Source organism: Coregonus clupeaformis, chromosome 37 (assembly GCF_020615455.1).
Source record: "Coregonus clupeaformis isolate EN_2021a chromosome 37, ASM2061545v1, whole genome shotgun sequence".
Taxonomy (NCBI): domain Eukaryota; kingdom Metazoa; phylum Chordata; class Actinopteri; order Salmoniformes; family Salmonidae; genus Coregonus; species Coregonus clupeaformis.
Window position 1 is genome coordinate 6,178,968 of NC_059228.1, and position 13,771 is coordinate 6,192,738.

Consider the following 13,771-nt stretch of genomic DNA (forward strand, 5'->3'; position numbering starts at 1 on the left):
AAAATGCACACGTTTATTTTATGGAAAAGAGATGTTGTATGTTTCTGGACGATGCACCATACTACCTTGTTGACAAAATAACGGAGAGGTGCCACTTACTGCCCGATGATGTGACGGGCTTTTGCACGGTTCAACCCGGGCCAGTGTAAAATAACACCCTGTGTCAAATCTCTTCTATACAACCCCATGATTGGCTGTTCCTAAAAACAAGTAAACTGTAGCAGCCAATAGGGATGGGGTTTGCTGTAACAAATCGCGAGACTGTATTTACTGTGATACAATGCAACTTTCTGTTTTGGTATAGATTACTACTAGCGTGCATTATGATTTTTTATTTATTTATATTTAGCTACCATGAAAATTGGCACATGCTGTCAGTCTGCTGGAGATTAACATCTAATAATTTACATAATAATCATCATACAAAAAATAAAATCCTTATTTTTGTGTCATATATTTTATATTAGTAAAACATGTTTTGTGGTAAAAAAAAAACAACAACAGTTTTTACACTTTTGAGCAACAGCAACGTCATATTTTGGGTTCCCGCAGCATGACCTGGATGGGATAGAATGCTGTGAGCAGTGCATCAGGTGGGTGGCGCTGTTTGGTAACCATGACCAGGCTGAACTTCTCAATGCGGTCCAGCATGAACTCAGTTCTGGCATACTGAGGACCATCTGTGGAGCGCACCAGGCTCAGGTACCTACCGAGAGACGACATATATTGAAATCAGTCTCGCAGCCCTGCATTTTTTTATGTCTTACATCACCTCTTAAACGTAAAAAATCTAACTAGAACTGAGAAAGGTTGATATTGAGATGATCTATGTGCTGGCAGTGAGTGCTCGGTACTGTACCTCTCTTCTTGCAGGAGCTCCTTGTTCATCAGCTGCTCACTCAGCCCTGGGTTCACCTGGTCTAGCTGTTTCTGTACACTCTCAAACAAGTCCACCTCCATCATGTTAATAACCAAGGGCTTTCCGAACCTGCAGACAGGATCACACAACATCAGAACAGCCTTTCTATTCATATATACATTTCTCTGTGTCATTCTTCTGTCCATCCACTCCTTTATTTATACAAAAATAATATTTTGAGTGACATATTTACTGTTGGCAATAGCCAAAAAAGACAGGAATTCAAATGAGCAGCCCAACCCTAAATTTGATATACATTAAGGTTTTACAGCAAACTCTTAAAAACACTTCTTACACCTGCTACTGTTATTGATGTGCATTACTCAAATTTAGGATTAGGCTGCTCATTGCTGGCACCCCTATAATATCTCTCTCTCACACCTGATGGCCCCCAGTAGAGCGAGCCTCAGTTTGTCAGGCTGAATGTCTCCAGGGTGCAAGGCATCCAGGTAGTTAGTGTCTCTGTAGCGTAGAAATGTGGCAGCCTGACCAGAGGTATCCACAAGCAGGGGCCACCTAACATCCGACAGACAGCCAGAGTGGATAAACTTAATTAACTGAATATAATGTTAAATTGTAAACAGAGAGATTAGCTAAATACAGAAAGATGAACAACCTGTTTGTGTTTTGCTTGAGCAGCTAACCTGAGGGCAAAAAGTCACACTAAAGTGAGTAAGTAATTATTATTAACATTTTTAAAGGTTACCCTTACCTGCCATCCTGCTTGATCTTGCCGCCTACGTCTTTAATAAGAACTTCCTCAAGGTCCCCAACCAGGCAACGAACCCCACCACGGTCCAGGACAGCATCTTAGTTCACATAAACACACCACTGTGAGAATATTACATTTTGTGTCGCTCCAGGGAAAGGTGTGTATGTGTGTGTGCGTGTGAAGGTACCATGTTCATCTGTACAAACAATAGTACGCAAGTATAAACACCATGGGACCACGCAGCATCATACCGCTCAGGAAGGAGATGTGTTCTGTCTCCTAGAGATGAACGTACTTTGGTGCGAAAAGTGCAAATCAATCCCAGAACAACAGCCAAGGACCTTGTGACGATGCTGGAGGAAACAGGTACAAAAGTATCTATATCCACAGTAAAATGAGTCCTATATCGACATAACCTGAAAGGCCGCTCAGCAAGGAAGAAGCCACTGCTCCAAAACCGCCATAAAAAAGCAAGACTACGGTTTGCAACTGCACATGAGGACAAAGATTGTACTTTTTGGAGAAATGTCCTCTGGTCTGATGAAACAAAAATAGAACTGTTTGGCCATAATGACCATTGTTATGTTTGGAGGAAAAAGGGAGTTCTTGCAAGCCAAAGAACACCATCCCAACCGTGAAGCACAGGGGTGGCAACATCATGCTGTGGGGGTGCTTTGCTGCAGGAGGGACTGGTGCACTTCACAAAATAGATGGCATAATGAGGAAGGAAAATTATGTGGATATATTGAAGCAACATCTCAAGACATCAGTCAGGAAGTTAAAGCTTGGTCGCAAATGGGTTTTCCAAATGAACAATGACCCCAAGCATACTTCCAAAGTTGTGGCAAAATGGCTTAAGGACAACAAAGTCAAGGTATTGGAGTGGCCATCACAAAGCCCTGACCTCAATCCTATAGAAAATGTGTGGGCAGAACTGAAAAAGCGTGTGCGAGCAAGGAGGCCTACAAACCTGACTCAGTTACACCAGCTCTGTCAGGAGGAATGGGCCAAAATTCACCCAACTTATTGTGGGAAGCTTGTGGAAGGCTACCCGAAACGTTTGACCCAAGTTAAACATTTTAAATGCTACCAAATACTAATTGAGTGTATGTAAACTTCTGACCCACTGGGAATGTGATGAAATAAATAAAAGCTGAAATAAATCACTCTCTACTATTATTCTGACATTTCACATTCTTAAAATAAAGTGGTGATCCTAACTGACCTAAGACATGGAATTTTTACTAGGATTAAATGTCAGGAATTGTGAAAAACTGAGTTTAAATGTATTTGGCTAAGGTGTATGTAAACTTCCGACTTCAACTGCATGTGTGCGTGCGTGTGACATTACATACCTCCACCAGACTGCTCTCTCAGTGTCAGCTTGGCAAGGGATAGTTGCTCTGCAGCCTCATGAGCTGCTATTTGAGCTTTCGCCAACACATCTTCAGCATCATGAACCACCTTTACACACACACACAGATATATACACACACACACGTCAGTACTGATACATACATCAGTACTGAGACTGATACATACATCATTACATTAGTACTGAGACAATACACATTTAGCAGTGTGCTAAAAGAATACAGTGGTTACCTGCAACGTGACTTTAGCCTGCTCCTCCATACCCTTCCTCACACATTTGTCATGTTCTGTGATCCTCTTATTCAGCTCAACGAAGGCCTTCTGCAGCTACACACACACACACACACACACACACACACACACACACACACACACACACACACACACACACACACACACACACACACACACAGGGAGAGTGACGTCAGAGTGGTGAAAGGGACATTTTTCCTGTTAATCTTGGAACTACTGATTCCAGATGTGTCTTACCTCTCTCTGGCATCGCTCATGCTCGTTCTGGAGCTGCTCCACCTCCCCTTTCAGGCTGAGGGAAAACACAGGCCATTTTTTGTTTGCACTGTTTCCCCCTATCAGTGAGAAATGTGTGGGGAAATCATGTCAGCTATTCTCTCTCTCTCTCTCTATCTGTCCTCAACTCAGCAAAAGTGACTCTGCAGGACTGGCTAGATGATGTGACTTAACAGGACCGACGCGCCGTTGTGTTGAAGGAGAGGGGGAGTAGATAGAGATAAACATATTACAAATAGTTAACACATTGCATCATAATGTGCACACAACATCTGATCTCTGGCCAGGCTATTCAGTTTATCTTACTGTTCTGGCTGGATTTTGCATCCTACTCTGTTCTCTATGCTATACACATGAGACATGACCTAATTAGACTATGTTTGGGAGCATATAGGTTTTGAGAGTTGGGCGTGACTCTTACCGATGAGTCTCCGCCTCGTTCTGCTTTTTGTCTTCCTCCGCCCTCCTCTGTTCCTCTGCCTTCATCTTCGTCAGCATGGAGTCAGTGGCACTCAGATCCCAGTTCTGTAAAGCGGCAATCACAGCCTCTCCAGAAGCCACCTGGAACATGCCGACAAAGACATAAGCCCAAACATGGCTTGTAAAACACAAATACACAGCCACCCTCTGTCTCTGTCTCTGTCTCTCACACACACACAAACACACATACAGAGAGATATAGAACCCTGATTATTGTCTATGCGCGCTCACAGCCACACACACCTGCTCTGGAGTACTACCATCATCTGCATGGGTCCTCAGGTCTGCCCCCAGCTGTAGAAGGGTCTGCACTGCGCCAAGATGGCCTCCAAACGCAGCTCTGTAGATTGGCGTCCGTCCAAACGCACCCTATTAAAAAACACACTTCCTGACATACTTCTGCTATTGCATAGGCCTCAGGCATGGACACCTACAGTGCATTCAGAAAGTATTCAGACCCTTTCCATTTTGTTACGTTACAGCCTAAATAAATACAAATTCTCAATCTACACACAAGTACTCAGACCCTTTGCTATGAGACTCGAAATTGAAATCAGGTGCATCCTGTTTCCATTGATCATCCTTGAGATGTTTCTACAACTTGATTGGAGTCCACCTGTGGTAAATTCAATTAATTGGACATGACTTGGAAAGGCACACACCTGTCTATATGAGGTCCCACAGTTGACAGTGCATGTCAGAGCAAAAACCAAGCCATGAGGTCGAAGGAATTGTCCGTAGAGCTCTAAGACAGGATTGTGTCGAGGCACAGATCTGGGGAAGGGTACCAAAACATTTCTGCAGCACTGAAGGTCCCCAAGAACACAGTGGCCTCCATCAATCTTAAATGGAAGAAGTTTAGAACCACCAAGACTCTTCCTAGAGCTGGCCGCCCGGCCAAACTGAGCAATCGGGGAAGAAGGGCCTTAGTCTGGGAGGTGACCAAGAACCCAATGGTCACTCTGACAGAGCTCCAGAGTTTCTCTGTGGAGATTGGAGAACCTTCCAGAAGGACAACCATCTCTGCAGCACTCCACCAATCAGGCCTTTATGGTAGAGTGGCCAGACGGAAGCCACTCCTCAGTAAAAGGCACATGACAGCCTGCTTGGAGTTTGCCAAAAGGCACCTAAAGGACTCTCAGACCATGAAAAACAAGATTATCTGGTCTGATGAAACCAAGATTGAACTCTTTGGCGTGAATGCCAAGCGTCACGTCTGGAGGAAACCTGGCACCATCCCTATGGTGAAGCATGGTGGTGGCTGCATCATGCTGTGGGGATGTTTTTCAGCGGCAGGGACTGGGAGACTAGTCAGGATCGAGGGAAAGATTAAAGTACAGAGAGATCCTTGATGAAAACTGTCACGGTTTCGGCCGAGGCTGCCTCTCTCCCTTGTTCGGGCAGGCTTCGGCGTTCGTTGTCTCCGGAGTACTAGCTGCCACCGTTGTATGTTTCATGTTCGTTTGCTTCTGTCTAAGTGTTGTCACACCTGTTTTCATTCAGTGTCATTAGTGTCCTATTTAGTTCCCGTTGTGTGTGTCAGGTGTTGTGTAATATTGTTTTGTGTCAGATGTGTTTTCGCTCGGTTGAGCTTCTCTCCACTGCGCTGGGAGTTACGCACCTGTTTGTGCGCTGTTCAGTTTCGTTTTCGCCTCGTGCGTATTTCGCCTCTCGGGCAAGAGTTGTCCGTTTTGCCGTGTTTTCGGCTAAATACAAGTTTGTTGGATTATCCGTCTGCGTCCTGCAATTGATTCCGCCACTACACCTACAGCACACCTTGACAGAATATTACACCACCTATGGAATCAGCAGGAGCCGCAGCAGCCCAGGCGACTCTGGAGGACAGGGTCCGGGGAGCAAGGGGACCAGATCCTGCAGATGGGGACCGCCCTGCAGGAGGTGATCACCACCATCCGAGGCTGGGGGACGCCTCCACCGCCACCCTCCGTGCCAGCACCATCGGCCAGTCAGCCTAGTCCCGCACCAGAACCCCGAGGAGTCCGACTCTCGCTCCCGAGGGCTTACGATGGGACCGCAGCCGGGTGCCAGGGTTTCCTTCTCCAGGTGGAGCTGTACCTGGCCACCGTGCATCCGGCGCCCTCGGGACATGAGAGCGTGTCCGCCCTGATCTCCTGCCTGTCCGGGAAGGCGTTGGAGTGGGCAAACGCGGAGTGGAGGAGGATCGACGCGACACCATCACGTACAGCGAAGTTCTCCCGCCGCTTCAAGGCGGTGTTTGATCATCCCGGAGGGGGAAAGCGGCGGGGGAGCGTCTGGTCTTCCTCCGGCAGGGGAGGAGGAGTGCTCAGGAGTTCGCCCTCGACTCCGTGACTCTAGCGGCAGATGCAGGGTGGAATGATCGGGCCTCGTCGATCACTACAGGTGTAGTCTACGAGAGGACGTCCGTCGGGAGCTGGCCTGTAGGGACACCAGCCTCACGTTCGACCAGTTGGTCGACATGTCCATCAGGCTGGATAACCTGCTAGCTACCCGCGGGCGTTCCGAGGGGGGTCCGTCCATTTCACCCTCCAGCGCTTCCGAGCCGTGCCCCATGGAGCTCGGGGGTGCTGGCGCTAGAGAGAGGAGGCGTTTCCGTAGGGGCTACCTCGGTGGAGAGTCCAAACCAGGTGCCCGCATTGCACGTTCCCCCTGAGTATGGGGATTTGGCTATTGCGTTTAGTAAGGCGAGGGCGACGCAGTTGCCGCCCCATAGGCAGGGAGATTGTGCGATAGACCTCCAGGCAGGAGCTGCGCTCCCACGGAGCCATGTGTATCCTCTGTCTCAAGAGGAGAAGAAAGCTATGGAGACTTACATAGACTAATCTCTGAGACAAGGATACATACGGCCTTCCACTTCCCCTGCGTCCTCGAGTTTCTTTTTTGTGAAGAAAAAGGATGGTGGTTTGCGCCCGTGCATCGATTACCGTGGTCTCAATCAGATTACGGTGAAGTACAGTTATCCACTCCCGCTGATTGCGACCATGACTGAGTCGTTGCATGGGGGCGCGTTCTTCACAAAATTAGATCTCAGGAGCGCATACAACTTGGTGCGCATCAGGGGAGGGCGATGAATGGAAGACAGCCTTTAGTACCACCTCGGGCCATTACGAGTATCTGGTCATGCCATACGGGTTGATGAACGCTCCGTCAGTTTTCCAATCATTCGTGGATGAGATCTTCAGGGACATGCAGGGGCAGGGGGTGGTTGTGTACATTGATGACATTCTCGTGTACTCGCCTACCCGTGTCGAGCATGTGGCCCTGGTGCGTAGAGTGTTGTGGAGGCTGGTGGAGCACGACCTGTATGTGAAGGCAGAGAAGTGTCTGTTTTTCCAGGAGTCGGTCTCCCTTTTTGGGGTATCAGTTGTCTGCGTCAGGGGTGAAGATGGAGGTAGACCGGGTGTCGGCCGTGCGTAATTGGCAAACACCAACCACTGTGAAGGAGGTGCAGCAGTTTTTGGGGTTTGCGATTTACTACCGGAGGTTTATCCGGGGTTTTGGACAGGTGGCAGCTCCCATCACGTCTCTGTTGAAGGGGGTCCGGTGCGTCTGCAGTGGTCGGCCGAGGCGGACAGGGCGTTTGGGAGGCTGAAGGACCTGTTTACCTCGGCCCCGGTGCTGGCGCATCCGGATCCCTCTTTGCCGTTCCAGGTAGAGGTGGACGCGTCAGAGGCCGGGTCTAGGAGCCGTGCTTTCACAACGGTCTGGCGCGACACCTAAACTCCGCCCTGTGCTTTTTATTCTAAGAAGCTCAGTCCGGCGGAGCGGAACTATGACGTAGGGGACAGGGAGCTGTTAGCCGTGGTACAGGCCTTAAAGGTGTGGAGGCACTGGCTTGAGGGGGCTCAACACCCTTTCCTCATTTTGACGGACCACCGTAACCTGGAGTACATCCGGGCGGCGAGGAGGCTGAACCCTCGCCAGGCAAGATGGAATATGTTCTTGACCAGGTTTACTTTTAAGATCACGTACATCCCTGGGTCACAGAATGGTAAGGCAGATGCGCTGTCTCGGCGGTATGACACGGAGGAGAGGTCCGTGGAGCCCACTCCCATACTGCCGGAGTCGTGTCTGGTGGCACCGGTAGTGTGGGAGGTCGATGCTGAACTCGAGCGGGCGGTATGCACCGACCCTAGTCCACCACAGTGCCCGGAGGGTCGGAAGTACGTCCGCTCGAGGTTCGGGATCGATTGATCTATTGGGCTCACACGTCACCCTCCTCTGGACATCCGGGTATCGGCCGGACAGTGCACTGTCTTAGTGCCAAGTACTGGTGGCCCACGTTGGCAAGGGATGTGAGGGTTTATGTTTCCTCCTGCTTGGTGTGCGCCCAGTGTAAGGCGCCTAGACATCTGCCTAGGGGTAAGTTACTACCCCTGCCCGTGCCACAACGACCATGGTCCCACCTCTCGGTGGATTTCTTACTGACCTTCCTCCTTCACAGGGGAATACCACCATACTGGTCGTTGTGGACCGGTTTTCTAAGGCCTGTCGTTTGCTCCCCATGCCGGGCCTTCCTACCGCCCTACAAACTGCCGAGGCCCTGTTCACCCATGTGTTCCGGCACTACGGGGTACCCGAGGATATTGTGTCTGATCGGGGTCCCAATTTACCTCCAGAGTCTGGAGGGCCTTTATGGAGCGGTTGGGGGTCTCGGTGAGCCTCACCTCGGGTTACCACCCGGAGAGTAATGGGCAGGTGGAACGTGTAAACCAGGATGTGGGCAGGTTTCTTAGAACATACTGCCAGGACCAGCCGGAGGAGTGGGCAAGGTACGTTCCCTGGGCCGAAATGGCCCAGAATTCCCACGCCATTCCTCCACTAACCTAACCCCTTTCCAATGCGTGTTAGGTTACCAGCCGGTTCTGGCACCCTGGCAGCAGAGCCAGATCGAGGCTCCTGCGGTGGATGAGTGGGCGAGGCGCTCGGAGGAGACATGGAACGCTGCACACGTCCACCTGCAGCGGGCCCTCCGACGTCATAAGGCGAGCGCTGATCTCCACCGCAGTGAGGGACCGGTGTACGCACCTGGTGATCGAGTCTGGCTCTCTACCAGGAACCTGCCCCTCCGCCTGCCCTGTCGGAAACTGGGTCGGCGGTTTGTAGGGCCATTTAAAGTCCTGGGAAGGTTGAACGAGGTGTGTTATAAATTACAGCTACCTGTTGAATATAAAAGTATTAACCCCTGTTCCATGTGCCCTTCTCAGGCCGGTGGTAGCTGGCCCACTCCAAGACAGTGAGATCAGGGAGACTCCTCCGCCCCCCATTGGACATCGAGGGGGCACCGGCGTACTCCGTGAGGTCCATCTTGGATTCGAGACGTCGGATGGGGGGTCTCCAGTATCTAGTGGAGTGGGAGGGGTACGGTCCGGAGGAGCGGTGCTGGGTGCCGAGGGGAGACATTTTGGACCCGTCTCTCCTGACGGAATTCCATCGTGGACACCCGAAGCGCTTCGCTCCGCGTCCTCCGGGTCGCCCCCGAGGCCGGGAGTCAGCGCACGTCTGGAGCCGCGCGTCAAGGGGGGGGTACTGTCACGGTTTCGGCCGAGGCTGCCTCTCTCCCTTGTTCGGGCAGGCTTCGGCGTTCGTTGTCTCCGGAGTACTAGCTGCCACCGTTGTATGTTTCATGTTCGTTTGCTTCTGTCTAAGTGTTGTCACACCTGTTTTCATTCAGTGTCATTAGTGTCCTATTTAGTTCCCGTTGTGTGTGTCAGGTGTTGTGTAATATTGTTTTGTGTCAGATGTGTTTTCGCTCGGTTGAGCTTCTCTCCACTGCGCTGGAGTTACGCACCTGTTTGTGCGCTGTTCAGTTTCGTTTTGCCTCGTGTGTATTTCGCTTCGGGCAAGAGTTGTCCGTTTTGCCGTGTTTTCGGCTAAATACAAGTTTGTTGGATTATCCGTCTGCGTCCTGCAATTGATTCCGCCACTACACCTACAGCACACCTTGACAAAAACCTGCTCCAGAGCACTCAGGACCTCAGACTGGGGCGAAGGTTCACCTTCCAACAGGACATTTCTAAAATTTCTAAAAAGCTGTTTTTGCTTGTCATTATGGGACATTGTGTGTAGATTGATGAGGGGAAAAAAACAATTTAATCCATTTTAGAATAAGGCTGTAACGTAACAAAATGTGGAAAAAGTCAATACTTTCCGAATGCACTGTAACTTCAACACTGAGAAAGATATATTTAGTTCTTCGCCTGCTGGAGAAAGTTTGTGGAAGACCTATGCTCCCCAAAGAAAGGGTATAAGTCAAGTCATGCTTGTTTTCCTATCAATAGATGTGTATGTTTGTGTGTGTCAGTGGGAATGGGTGGTGGAGGGAAGACACTCACTCTCACCTGACCAAGAGCTAATATTTCTGTTCGCGCTGCATTCTCTTACCCGTGTGTTTATGTCCGCACCGCTCTCCACCAATAGGGTGATGACTTCCGGCTGACCCCCACCTGCTGCTTCTGACACTGCTGTGTTGCCGTTGGCGTCTGTGATGTTAATCATGCAAAGTTGGTTTAACAGCCGCTGGTGTTTGCCTGCTTCATCCAACCCAAGACCACGCTTTGTGTCCCTATCAGAGACCTAGATAAGGACCAGCGCATCTATTAATCTTTGTCATGTCTTCATTACCTGTCCACACAGATCTCACAAATATCAGATATCAGTCTCACCTCCTTCAGAATTGCTAACACTTCCTCTGCCTCTCCATCAAACGCTGCTTCCAGAAGTCGGGTTCGCAGAAGTTGCTCTTCCTTCTTCCTCTTCCTCTCGTCCTCGTCCTTCTTCCTCTTCCTCTCGTCCTCTTCCTGTTCTCTTCGTACTAGTGCCACAAAAGCCTGCAGGCCAATCAAAACACACTTTTCAGGGTACACACACTTCTCATTTTCAGAAACAATAACATCACATTGATTGTGGACTACAACACACCCAAGCACACTCACAGATTTTATTTGAAAGAAGAACAAACAAAGGAGGAGATCTGAGTCAACATGTAATGCCAAGAGATCTATTACTCATAATTGAACATTTCAATATGTTGATATACTTTATAAATCCAAACCTAACACCATCATTTTCATATCTATTTAGCTAACCTCTTTCTCCAAGCGATCCATAAGGTCTTCATAGTCCTGTTTTTCCTTCTGTCTCCGGACCCGCTCTCGCCTGGCCAGCAGGCCTCGAGTGGCCTGCTGGATGATCACTACAGCTAGCTCCTCTGGAGTCGGCTCTACATCTACAACAACAATAACCATGCATACAGTTAGGACAAACAAGTCCCTATTATTTCAGTTTAGTTTCGGTTCGTTTTCAGAACTGATTTGCACATTTTTATTTAGTTTTACTTGTATAGAAATATTTATATTTCCTTTTTATATTATTTAGTTTCAGTTTTAGTGTTAGCGACAGAAAGCATGCGTGGGAGGCTAGGAACCATTTGTGTGTGTTTTTTTTTATGTCACTTCTTGCAACTGGGGGGCAGTAATACATAAAGTGATGGTTAGGTCATAGGTTAGGTTAGGTTGAAATTATAAAGTAAATCTCAATGTGACTTGGATTTAAAAGGAATAGCGCTGAGACTGGTGTAAAACAAGATGGTGGAAGGAAACTCTCTCACCCATGTTTACACCAATCAAATGCTTTTTAACTGTAGTAGTACATGTAAGAAGAACCAAGTTAGCTAACTAGACGATTTGTCACCTATTAGCTAGTGATAGCTAGTGATGCACAAGCTAGGCCTATTTGAAACATCGCCTTCCCCTGGCTGCATTTACCCGCCAGATTCAGTAGCTTGAGAACCCCCCAAAAGCTTGAAAACCCAATTTGATTTTTTCCCAAAATGTTGAGAACAAAACTAAAACTGAACATAATTCACAATGGTTTTCATTTTATTTTATTTCATTTTGGAATCAAAGTTAATAGTTTCAGTATAGTTTTAGCCTCAGTACAGATTCATTGTATCGTCTTTGTCCATAAAGATTTAAGTTCTCTTTTACAATAACAACCTGACAAGAGTAACACAGCAAAGCCACAGACTCACACAACAACACCTGTGCAGTATACATAAGATTGTACAGTCGACTTTACTAATCCTATTTGTACAGACCAAATATTTGTTTTACCTGGAGGATTCAGTTCCTTTGTGCTGTTCAGTATGGTGACCTTGATGACAGCTATTTCCATTTTTTTATCATAATAATTTCCCATATAGGCCTATATTTATAATGTATAAAGTGCATTCAGAAAGTATTCAGACCCCTTCACTTTTTCCACATTTTGTAATATTACAGCCTTATTCTAAAATAGATCAAAATTCCTCATCAGTCTACTCACAATACCCCATAATGACAAAGTAAAAAGAGGTTTTTAGAAATGTTTGCAAATTTATTAAAAATCAGTACTTTGTTGAAGCAAATTTGGCAGCGATTACAGCCTCGAGTCTTCTTGGGTATGACGCTACAAGCTTGGCGCACCTGTATTTGGAGAGTTTCTCCCATTCTTCTCTGCAGATCCTCTCAAGCTCTGTCAGGTTGGATGGGGAGCGTCGCTGCACAGCTTTTTTCAGGTCTCTCCAGAGATGTTCAATCGGGTTCAAGTCCGGGCGCTGGCTGGGTCACTCAAGGATATTCAGAGACTTGTCCCGAAGCCACTCCTGCATTGTCTTGGCTGTGTGCTTAGGGTCGTTGTCCTATTGGAAGGTGAACCTTCGCCCCAGTCTGAGGTCCTGGGCAGGTTCGCAATGATCTCTCTGTCCTTTGCTCCATTCATCTTTCACTCGATCCTGACAAGTCTCCCAGTCCCTGCCGCTGAAAAATATCCTCACAGCATGATGCTGCCACCACCATGCTTCACCATAGGGATGGTATTGGCCAAGTGACGTGACACTTGGCATTCAGGCCAAAGAGTTCAATCTTGGTTTCATCAGACTAGATAATCTTGTTTTTCATGGTCTGAGAGTCCTTTAGGTGACTTTTGGCAAACTCCAAGCGGGCTGTCATGTGCCTTTTACTGAGGAGTGACTTCCGTCTAGTGACTCTACCATAAAGACCTGATTGGTGGAGTCCTGCAGAGATGGTTGTCCTTCTGGAAGGTTCTCCAATCTCCACAGAGGAACTCTGGAGCTCTGTCAGAGTGACCATTGGGTTCTTGGTCACCTCCCAGACCAAGGCCGTTCTCCCCCGATTGCTCAGCTTGGCCGGGCGGCCAGCTCTAGGAAGAGTTGGTGGTTCCAAACTTCTTCCATTTAAGAATGATGGAGGCCACTGTGTTCTTGGGGACCTTCAATGCTGCAGAAATGTTTAGGTACCCTTCCCTAGATCTGTGCCTCGACACAATCCTGTCTCAAAGCTCTACAGACAATTCCTTCGACCTCATGGCTTGGTTTTTGTTCTGACATGTACTGTCAACTGTGGGACCTTATAAAGATAGGTGTGTGCCTTTCCATATGTCCAATCAATTGAATTTACCACAGGTGGACTCCAATCAAGTTGTAGAAATATCTCAAGAATGATCAATAGAAACAGGATGCACCTGAGTTCAATTTCGTGTCTCATAGCAAAGGGTCTGAATACTTATATAAATAAGGTATTTGATTTTGATTTTTAATACATTTGCAAACATTTCTAAAAACCTGTTTTTTTGCTTTGTCATTATCGGGTATTGTCTGTAGATTGATGAGGATTTTTTTTTATTTAATCCATTTTAGAATAAGGCTGTAACCTTAACCCTAACCCTAATACTTTCCGAATAAACTGTCTATGGTTTAT

General features: G+C 47.9%; 1 protein-coding gene across 1 annotated transcript; it reads right to left on the bottom strand.

Moving 5' to 3' along the window:
* Positions 1–468: 468 nt before the first annotated feature.
* Positions 469–11,626, bottom strand: LOC121553296 (IQ motif and ankyrin repeat domain-containing protein 1-like). The gene is made up of 13 exons (XM_045211462.1): positions 11,623–11,626; positions 11,102–11,241; positions 10,679–10,843; positions 10,398–10,589; positions 4,257–4,382; positions 3,955–4,094; positions 3,495–3,582; positions 3,237–3,332; positions 2,993–3,095; positions 1,632–1,728; positions 1,301–1,435; positions 860–988; positions 469–706 (listed from the first exon to the last, which is right to left on the bottom strand). Exons 1-13 carry the CDS (start codon positions 11,624–11,626, stop codon positions 532–534), a joined length of 1,590 nt encoding a protein of 529 aa, XP_045067397.1. The 3' UTR covers positions 469–531.
* Positions 11,627–13,771: the final 2,145 nt, after the last annotated feature.

Excerpts from the sequence above, each read along its gene's own strand:
- LOC121553296 (XM_045211462.1), bottom strand. Across the intron at positions 3,333-3,494 it reads ATGAGCGATGCCAGAGAGAG|CTGCAGAAGGCCTTCGTTGA; the intron begins GTAAGACACATC and ends GTGTGTGTGTAG. Across the intron at positions 707-859 it reads GAGCTCCTGCAAGAAGAGAG|GTACCTGAGCCTGGTGCGCT; the intron begins GTACAGTACCGA and ends GTCTCTCGGTAG.